Source organism: Megalops cyprinoides, chromosome 22, assembly GCF_013368585.1.
Source record: "Megalops cyprinoides isolate fMegCyp1 chromosome 22, fMegCyp1.pri, whole genome shotgun sequence".
Classification (NCBI taxonomy): domain Eukaryota; kingdom Metazoa; phylum Chordata; class Actinopteri; order Elopiformes; family Megalopidae; genus Megalops; species Megalops cyprinoides.
The window spans coordinates 13725556-13745476 of record NC_050604.1 but is presented as its reverse complement, the minus strand read 5'-3'; the positions used below and the strand labels follow the sequence as shown (position 1 = coordinate 13745476).

The window sequence follows — 19921 nt, the reverse complement described above, 5'->3', positions numbered from 1 at the left end:
TTTATAGCCGGATCTTTTCAGGCTACGGGTTGCTTCTCTCCCCCTAATCCAGGTGCACGTGTATGAGACCAGGCCCGGCACCTGTCACCTGCTTCTACTCCTGAATGTTAAAAAAAAAAAAAAAAGGCTGCCTGTTTGATAGCGTGCCGAGGTCTGTGTTCGCTTGATAATGCGTTGCAGAAAGTCGGGGGGGAACCTGCCGGGGTGCGGGGGGGGGGGAATTGCACGGCTTTTCCCTATTCATCCACCTCTTTTGTTTCTCGTCCATCTCCTCCGAGGACTTCAGGAAAAAATTTATTTTGATGCACGCGGCTAATGGCTAATGACCGCGGTGCGGGCATTATGGTGGCTGCGTCCGGGGCCGAGGGGTGGGGGTGGGGTGGGGGTGGGGGGGGGGTTAAAAGGGCCGGTGCCCAATTAGAGCGGTCGGGGGAACAATGCGCACCCGCGCCCCGCCCGCCGCACGGTGCCCGCTCCAGCTGGGAGCAGAAGGGCCCTCGAGGACACGCGGGGCGGAGTGGAGCGGGCTCCGAAAGAGCAGAGCCCAGCCTGAAGCCCCCCGCCGGCCGGGCCCCCGGCCCCTGAATGGAGGACGGGCCCCGCGGAGCCCCCGGGGAGCGCGCGGAGGGGCCCCCCTGGTTTATCAGCGCGCTCGAGTGGAGGAGAAATGCTGTACCGGGCTCTTGTTCTCGCGGCCTTTGTTTTGGAGGAGTCCTTTAAAAAGGGGGGACAGTCGGACACGGCGCACGCTCCTCGATTTGAATGATAAAAGTGCGCCGCTCTCCTTTCTGCCCGCTCCTCTCCGGACTCCAGCTTGCACGCTGTAGCTCTGTGGCTGCCTTCCATCTGCACGCGGTCGCAAACGAGCGGGGTGGGGGGGGGGGGCACAAAACCCCGGCACGTCCGTCCCGGGGACGTGTGATTCAGCTCGGAAAATGCTTCTGTTCAGAACTGACAAAAGGCTCCTGGAGGAGGCTGGAGCCAAGTGCGGCGGAGGAGCGAGGCTTCTCAAAGACGGAAAGCCGGGATTTCAGCGGGCCTAGACCCTTCTCCATACACTCTTAACTCGGGGCAGTCAGAACCTCCCGAGAGCCAAAATGGAGCCCGCTGAACTGCATACGGAGAACCTGGATTTCACGAGGCCCAGACCTTCCACCGGACTCCATTACCCCGGGGCAGTCAGGCTCTCCGTCGAGCCGAAATGGAGCCCGCGTTACTCCAGAAATGGTTGCCAGCGGAAGCCCCGTGGGACCCGCGGCACAGGCTCGCGCGGTGATTGTGCTGCAGAGGTCTGCGGGACTGTAGTTCATCGCTCTGAGCCCTGTGACACTCGCAGCGCACTGCTGCCTGCGCGGAGGGAGACGCAGGGGCTCGGAGAGCGAGCGAGAGAGGAGGGGAGAGAGGGGGAGGACTGCAGCGTGAGACTCTGCAAACAAAACAAAAACGTGTTCGCCCAGAGGCGGAGAGAGTGACGGGCTCGGGGAGAGGGGGGGGGGCAGCTGGAAGAGGACGAAAAGGAGAGAGAGAGAGCGAGAGGGAGAGAGAGAGGAGGAAAGGGAGTGGGAGGGAGAGGGAGAGAGGGGCCGCGACGGTTCTTGGCATCTCTCGGCGGCGGCGTTGATGTGCTGGAGCGGCGAGAGTGGGAGGGGGAGAGAGAGAGAGAGAGAGAGAGAGAGAGGGGCCGCGGCGGTTCTTGGCGCCTCCCGGCGGCGGCGGTGTTGGTGCGCTCGCGCGGTGAGAGACGAGCTGGACCGGGCCGCTGGTGGCTGCCTCTCCCCGCTGAAGCGTTCCAGCACGCTCCTTCCGGCCTTCGCTCGCTCATTGTTGTTTTTGGTACCAGAAGCATATGTAGTCAGCGACCCTATTTATTTCCCCCTCTTCTCTCTCTCTCTCTCTCTCTCTCTCTCCCCCCCTCTCTCCTCTCCTCTTTCTGCTCTTTGTCCCTCTCCCTCTTCTCCTGTAACAGTTATGCAAAGGCACTTGGCAGGGCGCTGGGGTGCTGTTTGTGTGCGTTTCCCCATGTGTTCCCCATGAGTGCTGTGTGGTGAATGGAGCTCACATGCCCTAGAATGAGATAAACACCTCTTTATTCGGTGCGCCGGAGAATCCAGGTCACAGTTCCCAGCGCCACTTCAGAAAGGAGCGGGGCACAAAGTAACATCTGTGGAGACCATTTAGCACTCTGAAGTATAGTCTGGCACTCACCTATACGCTTTCGTACGGCCGAACTGAAAGCAAGCGTTGGGGTGATAAGTGTTTGAGTTTACTGCAAACTTGGCTCTGTATGTATAGAGAAGAAGGCTGAATTTGGCTCCTTATATAGAGAGGTGCAGGAAACCCGAACTTTGCTCCTAGAGTAGAGAGAAACAATAGTAAAAAAGAGAACTGATCTTTCATCCAGAGGGTTGCAAGTTTGAATCCTAGATGGGGCGCTGCTTTGTGCATTGAGCAAGGTGTGCGATATGGGCAGTATGTAAGCTGCTGTGGCTAAGGGCATCTGCTTAGCAAATCTAAATGAGCACTACAGAACTGAAAGAATGCACGTCCGCCTCTGTGCCTCCTGTGTAGCGGGTCGGTTTCATCTGTCGGAACTGTGCTCCTGGCTGAATCAGGTTTCAGTGTCTCATATGTGTGACACGGCCGCGTTTCCTCGCCTGCGTGTGAGCGGTGCTCAGAGCGTCCGCAGGCCCGCAAAGGGGTGACCGGGGGCTCTGTGAGCCGAGAGGGGAGAGTGTCGCCCCGCTGGGGGGCGGGGGGAAGGGGGTGGCCGCTCGGGGACCTCACATATGCAGATGCTTAAGCAGGAAGGGCCGGCCGGGGCGCGCGCAGATTAATGACCCGCAGTCAGGCTCTCCTGTCACTCGCACAATAGCAATTAAGGCAGGATGACTGGGCGCTGCGCGGAGGACTTCCTCTCCTTCCCCTCCCTCTTCCTGCCTCTCCGTGAAGATCACAGCGCATCCCAGCGCTCGAGCCTTCGCCCGGCCCGGCCCGGCCCAGACCCGGCCGCCGGGTGGTGTAAATTTAGCACACCGCGAGGAACCTTGCCTCTCTGATGCTCTCGCTCTCCTCTGTTTATTCTTCCTAATTTAACTCCTCTTCTCTCCTTCCCTCCTTTCCCCTTTCTGGTCTCTCCCTCTTTCTGGCGCCTCTCTCTCCTCCCCAGCTCCCGCAGTAACCCAAAAACCACACTTCGGTCTCTTTATTTAGCCGATGCCTTTCTGTAAGTCACGCGGGCATTAACATAACTTTACAATTAAAGGCGGGCAATATATCTGTCTGTGCAGTGAGTACTATATATATATATATATATAGCCTTTATGACTGAAATGTGTTTATTAGAACTACTTAATCAGGGAGAGAGAGACTCTTTACGAAGGAATATATGAGCTGCATATATGTACATATACAAAAATGCAGGTTGTGTGTGTGTGTGTGTGTGTGTGTGTGTATACATGTATACATATAAATATAAAAGCCCTGTTGAACACAGCCCTGTTGAAAATGATCAGCTAATAGCTTTCATGAAGGACAATGAATTGAGGACAAGGAATCAATCAAATAATTGAATTACACGAGATATTCCAGTTTAAATTGCATTATAACTGTGAGCAGAACTCCCGGCTGCTTAGGTCCAACTGAAGTACTTCCAGCACAGAGTCTGCTTCCAGTGCTCCCATACGAAACAGGCAGCGAAGAGAAAGGCAGGACCATTGAGGCCTGGCAGAAGCGGCACGAGTAGAAACTGCACAGCCGATCATTGCGCGAGGGTACTCCGATCAGGATCATCCTTGTTCCTGAGACGTTGAGCTTTCATGTCTCTCTCTGGTTTGCATCCAAACCTTTCCTCGAGGGACCTGTTGTAACGTAGTATACAGGCATAGCATGCTATTGTCATAGTACCGGTCTCCCTGTTTGGAGTACTGTAGTACAGTATATAGAATGCTGCTGTTGTAGTAGCAGCCTCTCTACTCCCCACAGCAATACCATACCATACAACATTATACCATACTGAAACAGGAAGCTATCGTTACAGTGCCAGCGTCTTTGCTTATGCAGTAGTATACAGAGAAAGCTTGCTGTTCTCATAGTAGCAGCCTCAGTGCAGGAGTGCTATAGTAAAGTGGTAGGGCACAACAAGGTCTCTGCCTTGTGGACACTTGATCTACATTATTTCAGTGGCTTGCAACCTAGCTAGGATTTGCTAGCTAGCTAGTCTATGAATGTCATGAATATTGGCAGGGCTATTGAACACTGCAAATTTTAATTCATGTGATCATTAATATTTTAAATTTGGTCTTTCCTCCTTGCTTTACATATTTAAGTAGCTAGCAAACAGCTAGCTAACATTAGCCCTAAGTTCATCCAACAATGACTCCATTGAGAGTTGCTAGAGCTGCTGTTTGACATATTGTCCGTAGGAAGCCTTACATTTGTAGGATAGTGTGTACATCCAGTTTAAACTTCATATAAATTTCTCATTTTCTGGAAAATTGTAATAAGTATTTGCAAAACCAACCCCCAGGGAAAGTATTCATTTATTTGGCCATACCAAGAACACACACCTCGTGGCCCTCACAGAGTGGATTTGTAAATGCTTGGAACATACAGGAAGGTTTCCATGGGTAGTTCCCCGTCCAGTGTGACTGCACAGCGGTGTGTTCACTGGGCCGTGCGATGCCACTCTCCCCACACGCCTTTCATGAAGGATCCCATGCAGGGCAGGGAGGGTGGCTGCCCCTCTCAGCCAGATGAATGGAAATTCCCCATCCTCCTGCCAGCTGAATCCTCCCTCTGTTCCCTTTACACGCTGGGTCAACAGCACACGCCACGCCTTTATTTCAAAATCCAATGAGCTCATCACATTAAAACTTATCTCCGAAATGGAAAACGCAAAGCTGAAGGTTGAGGAAGGGGTATTTGTGTTGCTCTATCCCTGGGGTCTCCTGGGTCCCTTAGTACCCGCAGTACCCAGTCAGCATCAAGGCCGGTGGCCACGCTGGCTAACGCTGGCATTAAGAGCTACGCCTGCGGTGTCACGGCCAGCGGTCCGCCCGATCTCTCTGTGCCGTCTGCATCCCCTCTCCATCGTTCCCTTGGGTCCAGTGTGTTTGGGAGAGAGGGGGTGGGCGTGTGATGGACAGAGCGCGGAGGGATGGAAGTGATAGACCCGAGTGCGATAGAATGTGAGAGGAGAGCTGTGGCGATGGACGGGCTCTGGGGAGAAGGGGGGTGGGGGGGGGGGGTGTCAGAAAAAGAGGGAGGCGGAAGGGGTGAAAAGAATCCGCTGGGGGGGGGGGAGTGCTCTGGGGAGGGGGGGCGGCTCTGAGAGGAAACAGGCAGAAATCACTACCGCGCAGCGCGGAGAATCAATAGCGGTGGAGAAGGGAAGCCGTGACCCTCCCCCCCCAGCGCTCTCGCCCACCGCTGCCGGGCCACGCCCCCCACTTCCTCCCATCCCCCCACGGCAAACCCCCGCCCCCCCGCGCCAGACACCCTCCCCCGTCTGTTTCCAGCTCGCAGGCAGGCAGGCAGGCGGCGGCTCTCCCTCACAGGGCAGGGGACGGCTCAGATACGGCTCATTAGGATTCCCTCCGCTCCACACACAGCCCTCTGTAGTGGCCTGCTACCAACCCGACCTCTGCTTTGTCTCACTCGCACTGGGTAGAGTTCTCACACCCTCGTTCTGGAAGATGCTGCTAAATAATAACGCTAATTATTAAAACAATAATTATTTTTATCCTGCTGGGAATGAAGTGCTAATTGAAAGATATCAACTCCCAGCTCCCCTGAAGAACTCCCAGAACCCTGTGACCTGTTTGATTTGATTTGAGGGACAGGATTCTTGCTGCATTTAAACAGAAAGCTGTGCCCGGCCTCTCCCTCTGACGGGAGCGGGGTCATGGTTGTGACCTTGTGTAAGCGCAGAAACGAGTGTAGCTCTCCGCAGTATGAGAGTGTTGTGGTTTTTACCTTCATGAGAGCGTTGTGTTCTGGTCAGGTGGCCTTGCCACTCTGGCCTGGGACATCTGTAGCTCTGTGTGGTGTGTGTGTGTGTGTGTGTGTGTGTGTGTGTGTGTGTGTGTGTGTGTGTGTATTTATGTGCGTGTGCGTATTTGTATTATCTCCGCAGAGTTCATTTTCCCAGTGGGATTCCCCATTCTGCACGCCGTTATGAACACCTAAAACTGTATTAACTTAAAATAAGCGAGTGTCTGTGTGTGTCTCTGTGTCTGTGTGTCTCTGTGTGTATATGTGTGTGTGTGTATATGTGTGTCTGTCTCTGTCTCTGTGTGTGTATACATGTGTATATGTGTCTCTGTGTGTGTATGGGTGTCTCTGTGTGTATATGTGTCTGTGTGTGTATATGTGTGTCTGTCTCTGTCTCTGTGTGTGTGTCTCTGTGTGTGTATACGTGTGTATATGTGTCTCTGTGTGTATATGTGTGTCTGTGTGTCTGTCTCTGTCTCTGTGTGTGTATACGTGTGTATGTGTGTCTCTGTGTGTGTATGTGTCTGTGTGTGTGTATGTGTGTCTGTGTGTGTATACGTGTGTATATGTGTCTCTGTGTGTGTATGCATGTGTATATGTGTGTCTGTGTGTACGTACGCTCGCAGCGGCTGGGGTAATGACAGGGCTGTGCCGCAGCAGAGCGCGTCCTTTGCTGTCCCCCCCTCCTCACAGCCGCGCAGGCTGGATGCTGGCTCCTTTCTGCTCCCAGCACCGCAGGCATTAAAAGGTGATTTCTCTCCCCCGAGCCCCCAGCCCGGGGCCCCTCTGCCTCCCCTCCTCTCTCCCTCTCTCTCCTTCTCTTCCTCCCGCTCCCTCCCTCTCTTCCCATTTCCTCTCGAGGCGGCCCGGTCACGTGGTGCTTCTGTGCATATCTGTGCGTGCGGCACATTTGGGCGTCCGTATGGTGTGTTTGTATTAGTGCTCAGTGCAGTGAGCTTGACGGGTCAGTCTGTCTGTGCCCTGCTGTAATACGCTGTCCTGTATGCGGTGTTGCTGGTACAGGCACAAAGTGCTATGGTGTGACAGAGGGGCCGATCGCTCCAGCACTGGGCTGCTGTGTGTGTGTGTGTGTGTGTGTGTGTGTGTGTGTGTGTGTGTGTGTGAGGCTGAGCTGTGCATGGCTCTGTAACGAGGGTCTGCTGAGAGAGCAGTTACAGTGCGGTCAGAGTGCAGCTCAGTGCAGAAAGGGGGTTTCACCCAAAACCGCACCTCACCGTCCCCCTGTCCTCTGAGCGCTAGAGGAAAGAGGAGGGCTGATTAGCAACAGCTACCGTTGCCCCACACATACGCTCGCCTGCTCACGAGGCTGTGGAGTAAATGGGTGCGAATCGGGCGCCGGGTTGAGCAGGTTAGAGATGTGTGTATGCACACACACGTATCGGCGCCGGCTTGCACGCTCACACACGCTCACACACGCACCCACACGTGCGCGTTAACACCCACGTCCCATACGCCCCGCTCGCTGTTCTGTGTCAGGTGACGCCCGAGCGCTCGCACGTTTCTGTTGTCACCCGCACGCCCCTGCACTTGTTAAACTGCAGAAGCACAGTCACCTTTTTGCAAAACGCCGTCGAGTCTTACGCTGACAGAAGCAGCAGGGGCCCTGCGAGCGCAGTCCCTCAGTAGCCCGCAGCGTTGGGCTTAGATTGCGCCTCTTTCCTCTCTGAAGCACGTAGAGTAGCCGGGTCAGACTCCACAGGGGCCAGCTCTTACCGGCCAATATTTACATTTACATTACCTCACGTGTAAGTCGCCTTCGATAAAACCGTCTGCCAAATGAATAAGAGCACAACGCAAGCGAGTAGCCGTATAAGGAGTGGACGATATTAGAAGCGCTGCATGGCCAGGTTTCAATGGCTTGGCCAGACAAAGGTACAAGCTAGTCAAGGCACAAGGTGCAGTATCGGCCCCCCAGCTCAGGTTTAACGCGAGACTCTGACAGGGACGCTCGTTACCGCCGTCGTCCCGTCCGTCTCGGTCCCTGCCAGCGCGGCGGTGGCGGTGACACGAGCAGCGGCGTCTCAGTCACCCGTCTTGTTCCCCGCCGCCACCGCCGCGGAAACCGGGCCCGCCGCCCGCTCGCTCCTGTGTTCCTGTCACTCTGTCGATGTCTTTGTGTTGTCAGTCACTCGAAACTCAGCAGACAGCGCGGAATTATAAAAAAAAAAAAAAAGGCAGCTCTTGTTCCAGTTTTGTTTGACAGCCGAGAATAAGGGAAAGAGGGGGGGGAAAGACTCCGGTTTGTTTGACTTTCATCACTGCGGGGGAGGTCACAGCAAAGTGCCCTTGAACGAGCGTTTTCGGGCGACTCCGAGGGTGGCCTCTGTGAAGCTCCTACCTGACAAAGGCCTTAAGAGGCGGGCTTCGTCAAAAACAGACAAATAAAACGCTGAGCGACAACAACAATGTCAGCGTCGTCAACAAAAGCCCCCTTAATCCAGGATTACTGTGTTTACCGTCTCCATTTGGACAAAAACAATATTGTTGTCATTGCCGGTTAGTGTTTTTATTGTTGCCATCTTGGTGTTTTTGTATCGCTTCTGTTATCCTAATGACAGTGTTTATCTGTATGCTCGAATAATATTCATCGCGATACAGATATGATGCGGTAAGCTAAGCTTTGGTTTATGAAAGTTTTTCTCTCTCCGCAGAGTTCATTTTCCCTGTGGGATTTCCCATTCCGCACGGCTTTATGAACACCTAAAACTATATTTGATAAGTTAAAATAAGCGAGTGTTGGAGAAGAAGGCTTGTCATGTTGTGTAAGCATAAGGGTCTATAGTGCTGCTCACTTCTGTTAAATAGTGATGCATTTGTGTTGCGTTACAGCAGGCAGCTGTCTATAGTTTGTGGTGTATGCGGACACGCTGTCCGTTTCCCGTCTACAGGAGCTAAACCCAGCTTTCATAAGAACTCGCAGAGCTGTGGCATTTTGAAGGTGACGGGATCTGTTGAGTTGAAGAGGTACAGCCAAGCCATGCACTCATGGTTAGAGAAGCGACATGCTCGGAGCCCAGAACCTTCTGGAAGAGCTCTTTGAAGAAGCCCGGTGAGGGTGTCAGAGTCTAAGACCAAGTGAGAGGTGTGTGAGAGGTGTGTGTGTGTGTGAGAGGTGTGTGTGTGTGTGTGTGTGTGAGAGAGGTGTGTGTGTGTGTGTGAGAGGTGTGCGCGTGTGTGTGTGTGAGAGAGGTGTGTGTGTGTGTGTGTGTGTGTGAGAGAGGTGTGTGTGTGTGTGTCTGTGTGTGTGTGTGTGTGAGAGGTGTGTGTGTGTGTGTGTGTGAGAGGTGTGTGTGTGTGTGTGAGTGAGAGGTGTGTGTGTGTGTGAGAGGTGTGTGTGTGTGTGTGTGTGTGTGTGTGTGTGTGTGTGTGTGTGTGTGTGTGTGAGTGATGTAGCGTGAGCACCTGCAGACCTGAGGAGAGGGGAAGCAACGCGCTGTCTGTGGGCACGACCCGCTCCTCTCTGAGCTCCAGGACGTTCAGTGATAAAGAGCGGACAGCCTGCACTAGCCTGAACAAACACCTGCTGAAAATGTTGACTTTCAGTTCTCAGGCCCGGGATCTTGTGTCGAGCACAGGGACAGGAAGCGCAGTTCCAGAAGGATGAAAATAAACGTGATGATTGGTTCCTTTCTGGTTGCCGTTGGTGACCGCATGGATCATTTACTGTCTGCTGGCTCGCGCCCTCCTCCTCAGCTGTGCTCAGCGCGGAACCATTGCCGCTCAGTGTTCAGCCTCTGTGAAGGCCGTGTGTGTGTGTTCAGCGTCCTTTCTGAGCCGTGGGGGGTTTAAACAGGGGGAGGGGGGGCCTTTCCACAGAGAGAGGCAGGGAGGAGGTCCAACAGGACTGTCTGAGAAAGCTGTCGAAATGTCAAAAATGCACTTTTCAGAACCCATGTCCGCCCACACCTGTTCGATAGCGGGTATAATAGAATACCACTCGCCACACTGTTTCGCTGCAGAAGTTCCTCCCTGCGTTTTGGGAGAATCGATAACCGTCTGTGCCCTGAGTGCTTCTTCATTTGCTGAGTGCTCACATGTGTAGTTCCCAAAAAAACAAAGAAACGAACCAAAAAAAACCCAACTTTGTCATACTGCATGTGAAAGGCAGGGAGTACCGTTGCCTGTGGTGGTGATGAATCGTCGTGCCCTTGTGTAAGTACCCCCCGTGTAAGTGCTGTGTGATGTGACCTCCCTCTCTGTCCCCCCTTCAGGAGCGATCGGGGCCGCCTTCCACTGCCACCCGGACCACGCCTGCGGCGAGGAGAGCGACAAGGTGAGCACCGCCCGCGTCTCAAAGAAACCAGGCCCCGCCCCCCTGCTGTGCTTAGGGAGCGCGGCAAAAGTGCACGTTACAGGAAATATAACAATGGAAAGAGCTGTCAGCCGTATTTTCTACACTTGATGGGACGGACTGCATTCAGTTTTACTCTAGTAGGGTAAATCGTTCAGTGTTACAGTGGTATGTGGTTTAAGAAGCTGATATCTGATAAGATAGCTGTGTGCTTTTTGTGAGCTAATGAATGCAGGCCTTTATCAACATTTATAAATATAGATTGAAAGGTAATGCATACCCAACCCTGATCCCTAAAACCGCAATGTAAATAGAGCAGTCTACTTGCTCAGCTACTTCCCTAGCTATTTCTGTTTATGTGAACCAGTGAATGCCAGGTGCTTACATGTGAGCAAGCACTTAGTTATATGAGCAGATATATGATGATTATTTCTGCAAATTACTGCAAATAAGGAGACACATTTTCCGAAATAACTTAGAATTTGACTAATGCTCCATCTGTGTGAGGTGATATTAATGGGCAAAGTAAAGGGTAAATGTTGCTTTTTTTTTTTAAAACAAGGAATTCACCTAGATTGGAGAGATCTGAGGACATTTGCAGCCTTTTGCAGATGGTAGTGTTTCCGCAACATTGCAGTAGAAGGAGAAAATACATTACAGCTTGAAAAGAGGGGGAAAAAAAACAAGAGCTAAACATTTGTCTTGATGTTCTTACCTATCGATGTACTGTGCAATTTGCAGTGTCTGTGAGAGCACCCAAAAACCAAGACAAGCTTAAAACCACATTTGGAATAGGCTGTTCGGCATTAAACTCTACTGATACTCAGTAAGGAGAGCTTGTTGAGATGCAGTTGACCACATAAGAACCCTGGCCATTTTCAAAAAAAAAAAAAAAGAGGTTGCAAAGGATTAATATCGCATACACGTAGCTAGGCAACTGATATCTGTAGCTGTCGTAATGCAATTAGCTTGATGCGGTGATCTAATTAGCGGGCTACTTTAACGTACAGCTTCCTACTGCTGTATTGGTTTCACCTACTGCTTACACCAGGCATTGCACTAATATAGCTAGTAGCTGGTAAGCAAGCCTATATTAAACTAAGAATCCTCACGGATGTGTCCAGGTGAGTCTGTGTCAGTATGTGGTTATTGAACTGTGCCTTGGATTTTCTTTTTTTATGGATTGCTCATCTGTTACTTGACAACTAGGTCAATGATCTGCAGTCATAGATGGTACGGCGCGATCTATGCTCCTGGATGGTGTGATGTATGGTCATAGATGGTATGAGGACTGCCGAAGTCCAAGGCCTGTAAAACACGCTTCTGTTCACAGGCTGTGATGGTCTGCAGTGTATGTGGTGAAGCATGTAAATCCATCACTCTGACAGTAATCTTGTTTCTCAACCGGGAGCCTGCAGTGTGGAGACCGGCCGGGCTGTATCCGCTACAGCACCGAAAGCTTATCTGCTCCTCTGTGCAAACCCGAGCGCTATTTTTTTTTTTTTTTTAAGTTATCATTTGAAGATATTTTGTAATGTGATCTTACTCCTCTCAATTTATATGTGTTTGTATAGCTATATTCTGTGGTCCCCAAGTTCAGATATTCAAAAAATTGAGCCAGCACTGTACAAAACTGTCGTTCTTTCTGTGTAAATAATGATTCAGTGCTGTGATTTGAATTTTCTCACTTTCAGGTAGGAAAATTAATTATAGCAATGTGTTATTTTATAGAGTTCCTTGGCTCTCCCTTATGGAAATTAATGAGAAAACCAAGCTGGATTTTTATTAAATAATCAGAGGCTTGTCAAAATATTATCTGATTACTGATCGATGAGTGATCTAATGGCTGAACAGTCAGATAAGGAAATATTCAGGCCTGGTTCATGCTGCTCTTTTCAGCTAGTGTAAATCCATTTTGTATTGGCTTCCCTTTTAAATTGGACATTTTCCAGTTACCCCTACCGCAAGGGCTGTTTTCTTTGATACCTCTTCACTTAAAGGGTATGTAGAAGTGGTCTGCTACCCACTGGAACAGGGACGGGCTCCTTAAGTGTTTAGTTTTTCTCCCCCCCTTTAAGACAAAAGGACATCACCCAGACCAGCAGGCTCTCACACTGCCTTGTTTACATTGTGGGAAGGGGGGAGGGTTTGGCATCCCTCACCCCGCAATTGGCCGGAGCTGGGCCGAGGGGGGCGGGGCCAGGGCGCATGCTTCTAGATGCCGCAACCGAGGGGGAGGGAAGGAATGTGGAAAAGGGGTGGGGGCAGCATCGACTTCACCTCCAGCTGTGGGGGTTAGGCAGTGTGGGGGGGGGGAGGGAGGCAAAGAAAGAAGAGACAAAGTGGCAGAGAGAGAGCGAGAGAGAGAGGGAGAGAGCAAGAGAGAGAGAAATAGCTTCTGAAATCGAGGACATGAGAATCTGGGGAGAAGTGTGTGTGTGTGAGAGAGAGAGAGAGGGCGAGCAAGCAGTGATATGATGAATCCTCCGGGGCCGGCCAGGGTTTCCTCTTTATTTTGGTGTGTGTGGCAGGATCTCTCTGAAAGGGAAACGGGAGCCACCCGCGCTGGCGGCCGGGACGAGGCGCTCCTGGGAGGTCCCCGAGGCGAGACCCCGCGCTGAAACCAATCCGCGCCGTACCGTTTTAGCCCCGAACATGCAGCAACAAGCAGCCCCTGCGAGAATGCGCTCTTCCACTCGAGCTCGCCGATACTGTTACAGCCTAGCGCAACCAGCTCCGTTTGATCCTATACTTGCAGATCCAGAGAATTCCCGAGAAATGAGGCGAGACTCTAACATTACTGGTGCATGGATCCGTAGCCACCGCCCCCGTGAAGGGAGGCCTATTATGGGATGTAATATTGTCTGTGGTATTCTCAGGGATGGGTAGGGCTTGAGTGGTAAACCATCCATAACCCCCCACCCCCCCCACTCCTGGCACCAGTTAAATTCTGAGCACGGACGGTATCTTTTTCAGTACCTCCTTCAGCGTCTTGGCTGGTATGTTATGTCAAACAGTGTACGCGTAGATTGCAATATTAGCTCATCAAGGGAGCGCACCTCAAGGGAGAGTTTCCATTTCCTGTGTGACACGGGGTCTGACAGAGAAGAGATCTCTCCTCCGAGACAAGGGCCCACGCAAGTACCGAGCTAAAGGAGATGCTGCTGTGTATTCCTCCATGCTTGTCTAAATAAAACCAAATATTCCTTAAATCCTGAAGACATTCGGCTCCATTCACGCAGTCTCTCTCGCAGATCGATGTTGGGATTTCAGTCTGCTGTAAAACATATGAAACAGGGTGGCGGTTGATGCGGTTCGCTCCTCCATTCAAACTTTCCAAGCAATTTGCATGGAATTGTGAGCACGATATAAAATTGCGGCGGAGAGTCTGTCCTTCCACAAAAGCTTTTGTCTTGGGGACGCTAATGGGCTCTCAGTGCAGAATGACGGGACGCGGTTCCCATGGGTGCAGGGTTGTGGGGGGGCAGGGGAGGGGCACTTTATCCCTGCGAGTGCACCCTGTCCCAGGTGGGCATGGGTAGCGGGGCCGCACCCACGTTTAATTGCGGCTGAAAGAGGCCGCCGTCACGCCCCCCGGCGGGGTCTTTTGTGGGCCCCGTGCATGGCCTTGTCTGCTCTGTACAGTTGATTTTTACGCCGGCAGTCTGGAAAGCCCCGCAACGCCGCCGGGCCCCCTATCAGGGATTAGAACATGCAGATGCAATTTACTCTAGCCCTTATTGTTGCACACATTAATAATTCATTTAGTAAAATTCCACCACTCCGCGTCCCTACTGTGATGGGGGGATATTGGGCCGAGAAGAACTTCCTCGTTATAATGAATCAATGGATGATCTGTAATTTTATGAAGGCATTATACAGTAATTACATTTGGAAATATAATTGCGTTGGCAGTGTTTTGTAACTCGTGGCGCTTCAGCGGAGTCCTCATGCACGGGCTCGGTTTCCTGCAGCTGAACTCTACAGTGGCTTTGTCCCCCGGCGCGCTGCTAACTCCACCTCGTTCCCCATCCTCTCCTTTGCCTCTCTCCAGGTTGAGCTTCGTTAGGGAGCCCTCCTCGTTGTCGACCCAGGTGCCCAATGCGCACAGATGAGACAGGCAGGATAAGGCTCGAAATGGGCTGGAGCCATCGTGTGTTTGAATTAACCGGTTTTCTGTTCTGGAGACTAAAGTCGTTTCTTTGGCTCGTACGATTCGGTCACCGACAGCACAGCTAGTGGGGCTCGTGAAGCTCGACTGTCCCGTCACCGAAACCGGGGTGCCAGTGACCGCCATCACAGGGGGGCTCGGAGCTCTCCCATAAAGCCGCTTTCTCACTTGATCAGGCGTGAGATGACAGGGACGGGCGCTCAGCAATCCAGCTGAGATTCTCCATTTCACACTGTCCTTAAATCACAGGGGAATGAAGCAGTTCTCTTATCATTCCTGAGAATAACGCGCTCGTATTAAAACTGCAGCAACCCGGAAAACTACAGTGCTAAAACTGCCCGTAATTGAAGTCTTCTCATCAGACTGTGGAACTGCTCTCTGGCCTTGATCTTAAACAAACAAACGGGAACAGACATTTGTTCCAAAGTTGTTCCAGAAATGCCCTTTCCCCAGCTAGCTAGTAAGAACGCTAGTTTCCAAATCAGTAAAAAAATAAAACAAGCAAATGAAGTTTAGCATTAGTTAGCATATCATGTACAAATTCATTGCTCTCTTTTTTTCAATGGATTGGTTGTCACATACCAGCCATCCCATTCACTTATTGACTATACAACTAGGTACATAGCTTGTATAGCTGGCCAGGTCATACTATGTCTTGATTTTTCTGTCTCATGTAACAAATTTTTGTTTGGTCTATCTCAGTTATAAGCTTCCAGGTATATGGGGAAACTACTACATTGGGGAAAACATCTGAAGGCTGAAAGTAGAATTGAATCAAGAAAAGGTAATCATTGCAAGCTAAATAAAGGTCTCTCTGCTTTATTTCTGTATTTTCCCTTGTATTTCTTCATTTTTCCCTGCTTTGACAAGGTAGGTAGCAAGCAAGGTATGAGCTGTGACAAAAGGCTAGCTCAGTCAGGGGTTTATAGGAGCACGCAGTGATGGTACTTTCATGCCTGACGTTATTTAGCGCATTGCTCCACAGTAAGGAAGCAATCAAACACTGCAGCCGGAGAAAGTGGCAGTCATTTACATGTCCCGCCATCTTTCGAGAAGGTGGTAGGAGACGAGCAGAAAGGACCTATTCCTGCCGTCCCAGAAGACCCCGGAAAGAGCCGCACGCTAATTACTTTTGATTTCACACCGAAGCCCGCCTGCTGGATCCTGACGTACCGTTTCCCGTGAAAGGCGCGAGTGTGAGCGGGGTGAAAGAGGGCAGGGAACGGCAGGGAGATGACAGGCGGGACAGCGGCTTCCTCTCTGTGTGCTGTGCCGGCCTCGGGATCCAGCGTAACGTCCATCCCTGCTGGCCCGCTCCATTACCCAACCCTAACATCAAACATGTCCTGAACTCAGCTTTGCTTTCCCTCAGCCAGCCTACAGCCAGCATTCTCATGGTTCAGAGTTATTTGGATGTAGGTTTTGCTATGTGGAATTGGGTATTTTGGAGCAACCCTATGCAGGGGAGGCCACCCCCACTCTGAATTTGGGCCACGGGACCCCCCCTCCGCTTGAGTGGGTCGACTTCTCTAACGATTTTGGGCAGAACCTCCCCATTGTTCGGGCCGTACCTGCGGGGTACGTTATAACTGTACCCTATCCCCCCATACCATCCCGTTGTCTTTTGTTCTGTCCAAACCCCCCTGCGCCCCCCCCCCCCCCCCCCCCCCAACGCAGACGGGCAGGCCCATCAATGTTTCATGCTAATGGGGCGCGCCTGTCTGGGTGCATTTGATGTGGGGGTGCAGGCAGTCGGGTCTGGTTATCAAAGCGACTGTGTGATTCCTGGGCTGGGATGTGACAGGACAGGGGGGTGGAGGGGTGGTGGGGGGGGGGGCGTGCCCCGAGGCAGACTCTCAAGCCCCCCCCCCCTCACACACGGCGAAACGGCATTACTCAGCCACCTCCGCTCAGGCTGGCTCTCACACACCAAGCGAGCAGATAAAACGTGCCTCTCTCCTTTGTGTAGCGGAGGCTACATCTTGTTTTGTTGTTGCAAGCAACATAACGAATAACTCCTTGCTATTCGTTTCGCCCACAAATTGTTTGAAACGTGTGGAGATTGAAACGGTGTCTGCAGCAGTTTGAACAGTTCGCAGTGAATATGGACATCAACAGCAGGAGCCCGACTGGACCTTCATATCTCTCAGTTCATATTTCTTTTTGTCTGGGCATCATGCGTACACAGCGTTCGTTTTCCAGTTGATTAAAACGTCACTGAATTTTTTTTTTTAAACCTTTCAAGCCCTGGTGTCAGAGTGGGGGAAATCCTTTGGATTAAACGGTGCTCTTAACACCTTGCTCCCAGCTCACTCCGAGCTAACCAGCGCCCTGCTGTTTTAATGGCAGCACCTCTGTAGTGAATGCGGCTTCAGTGTCTCTCAGTATTGATGGCATGTAACTCGGTACTAATGGTATGTCAGTGGGAACATGGTCAGTTCCAAAGCTCTCCTGACCTTCCTCATCGGGGGCCTCTGCCTGCCCCTCTGCCCCCGGGCCTTAATCTCACGGTCGGGGGCAGGGACAGAGTTTGGATTAGAAATCCAATCAACGGGGCTGTTTTTTTTTTTTTCCCCGATTCTAATCTGCCCCTAATTGAAAGGTGATTTAGAATTAGCAGGAAGGCGTGCAGGTACGGAGATGTTTTAGCTGTACTGTGAACCCTGTGGGCTGTCGCTGGTTTTGTGTGTGTGTGTGTGTGTGTGTGTGTGTGTGTGTGTGTGTTCACCCTAATATGTGTGGCTGTAGACTGGAGGCTGACCCAGTCTGTTTGTGCTTTAATACTGAATATGAGTTACAAAATATGAGTTACAAAGGGAGGCAAACAGTAGCTGAATACAATAACCAGCCTATATTGGGATACTGAGAGTTGTGTGTGGTGCGTGTGTGTGTGTGTGTGTGTGTGTGTGTGTTTGGTGCGCGTGTGTGTGTGTGTGTGTGTGTGTGTGTGTGTGTGTGTGTGTGAGACGCATGCATGTGTTGCTGGTTAAGCAGTCTGTAAAGCCGCTGCAGGCTGAACCTGCTAGCCGTCTGAAACCGCTCTCAGGCCCTGAATGTTCCAGGAAGCACATGAATGAATAAGTCCGTGAGCGAGCGACGGCACGTTTATGACTCGGTGACGACCGCGTCTTTGCGAGCCCTGGCCGTCTGTGCGCGTGTACGACTGTGTTTAGGTTAGGTAAGAGTGCGTGTGCACGCATGAGTAAGCGTGCTGGTGAGTAAGAGAGTGAGTCACGGGCGCATGTGCGCGCGTGCGGAGGGTTGCGTCTCCCTGCAGCGTGGAGTAGGTTAGCCTGTCTGACTCTGCCTCTCACCTCTCAGCTGGAGTGACCCGCGGCCCTGCAAAGCGTGCCGACACCGGAGAGGGAGAGAGACAGAGAGGGAGAGAGACAGAGAGGGAGAGAGACAGAGAGGGAGAGAGACAGAGAGGGAGAGAGACAGAGAGGGAGAGAGACAGAGAGGGAGAGAGACAGAGAGGGAGAGAGACAGAGAGGGAGAGGGACAGAGGGACAGAGGGACAGAGGGACAGAGACAGAGGGACAGAGACAGAGGGACAGAGACAGAGGGACAGAGACAGAGACAGAAGCAATGTACACAAAGCTCACAAACGTATTCGCTTAATGTATTTCACATGTTATGGATTATCTGCTTTATCTTATGCTATAAAAGTCAGGTTCACCGCTTCAAACGTAATTAACCTGAACAGAATTTGCACAGTACTGACTGTGAATATATTGGCAGTTTACTTTATTGACAGCACGGTACTGACGATATCGCAGACTTGCAAGCTCAACAGAACAGAAATAAGAAATAAGAGCCAACAGATGATTTCCTTTACTGCTCTGAAGCCTGAAATGTTCAGAATGAACAGGTTCGTGTCTGCCTGCTTGTGAGTGAACAAACAGTGCTCCCTATTTATCTCATCACAGCAGTCTCCATGCATTAAATTACTTAGGCAAGCAAGCTACTTTCTTCCATTCTGAAGCGCCCCAGTTCCATTCTCCAGAGGTCAGCTCCACTATTCCATCATTGATTCCATGATCACGGGAAAGTAGGCACCCCGCTATGACCGTATCGCCCCCTGCTGGTCACTTTGCGTATAACCAGAAGACGCTGACCCCTGATGGGGACTCTGAAAGTTACTTTTGGAATTGATTTGGAATTGCTTTTAGCTTGTGAACACAGGAATGAAAAGAAACTATTTTATGATAGTGTGTTATTAATTAGACCAATAAATGTTGGAGTTACACAGCCTGTAATGGTTTACTGAATAGGCAGATATTGGTTAACATTCCAGGCTTATTAGGATTCGGAGACACTGCGTCATTGCTTTCGTCGATGGAAAATCCAAACTCCCAGTGCATGAGCAGCTCTCCGTCTGAAACGATCAAACCCAACGGGAATCTTAATCGTAATCGGTTGATGTGGTGGTGTCGCGGTGTTGAGCTGAACAGGGTCCTAATGAGCGTCACACGGCTCTGACGTCCTCTGCCTTCGTCTCCCTCTCCTCTCTGTCTCTGTCTCTCTCTCTCCTCTCCTCTCCCCGCAGAGCGAGGACAGCCCCAGCCCTAAGCGCCAGCGGCTGTCCCAGCAGTCGGTGCTGGAGCTGGCCTCGGCCCCGCCCTCCACGCCCTCGCCCCCCATGCGCCCCTGGGAGCTGCCGCCCAGCCGCCGGCCGCACCCCCACCCGCACCCGCACTACGCCCCCGAGCGCTGCCACACCCCCGCACGCAGCCGCCGCAGGTGAGCCCAGAGCCGACAGGGGGCGCCGTCCAGCCTCAGGGTTTCATTGGGTACTGTACTGAGAGGGAGTAGCATGCTGAGTGCTCATGTTAGGGCACCTACCTCGCCTTACCTTACCTTATTGTCATGTAGCAGACATTTATCCAGAGCGACTTCCATAGGCTACCATTTGTACATGCTACCCATTCATACAGCTGGATATGTACTGAAGCAGTCGTGGGCTAGGTACCTTGTCCAAGGGTACAGCGACAGTGCCCCAACAGGGAATCGAACCAGCAACCTGCCGGTTATGAACTCTGCTTACCGCTGTTCTACACTGCCACCCTCACGGTGCTTGGTTTTGTTCTAGCCACTGTGCTCTTCAGACATCTCTGCCTCCAGTAATGATGCTGAATGCAAATGGTGCTTGTGATGGCAGTGAGGACGGTCGTGACAGTGACAGTGACTATAACGGTCCCTCTCTCTCTCTCTCTGTCTCTCTCTCTCTCTCTCTCTGTCTCTCTTTGTCTCTTTGTCTCTCTCCCCCTCCCTCCCTCCCTCCCTCCCTCTCTCTCTCTTTCTCTCCCTCCCCCTCAGCCCCCCGGTGAGGCGGCAGCGGGGTCGCCGGGAGCGCCTGGCCCGCCACCACCACCCGCACCACGGCTCCCCGGGAGGGGGCCAGGACGAGAACTACCATCACGCCCACCACGCCCACCACCCGCCCC

At 52.0% G+C, this 19921-nt stretch overlaps 1 protein-coding gene across 2 annotated transcripts in view; it reads left to right on the top strand.

Annotated features, from left to right (window-relative positions):
- The window catches only part of LOC118769752 (E3 ubiquitin-protein ligase RNF38-like), a 38850-nt gene that overhangs the window by 10879 nt on the left and 8050 nt on the right, over positions 1 to 19921 (top strand). For both annotated transcript variants that reach the window (XM_036517048.1, XM_036517047.1), the window contains exons 2-4: positions 10224 to 10285; positions 19024 to 19217; positions 19794 to 19921. The exon at positions 19794 to 19921 is cut by the window's right edge and continues 155 nt beyond it. In XM_036517048.1, the coding sequence (XP_036372941.1) occupies positions 10224 to 10285; positions 19024 to 19217; positions 19794 to 19921 (384 nt within the window). The remainder of the gene's footprint in view (positions 1 to 10223; positions 10286 to 19023; positions 19218 to 19793) is intronic.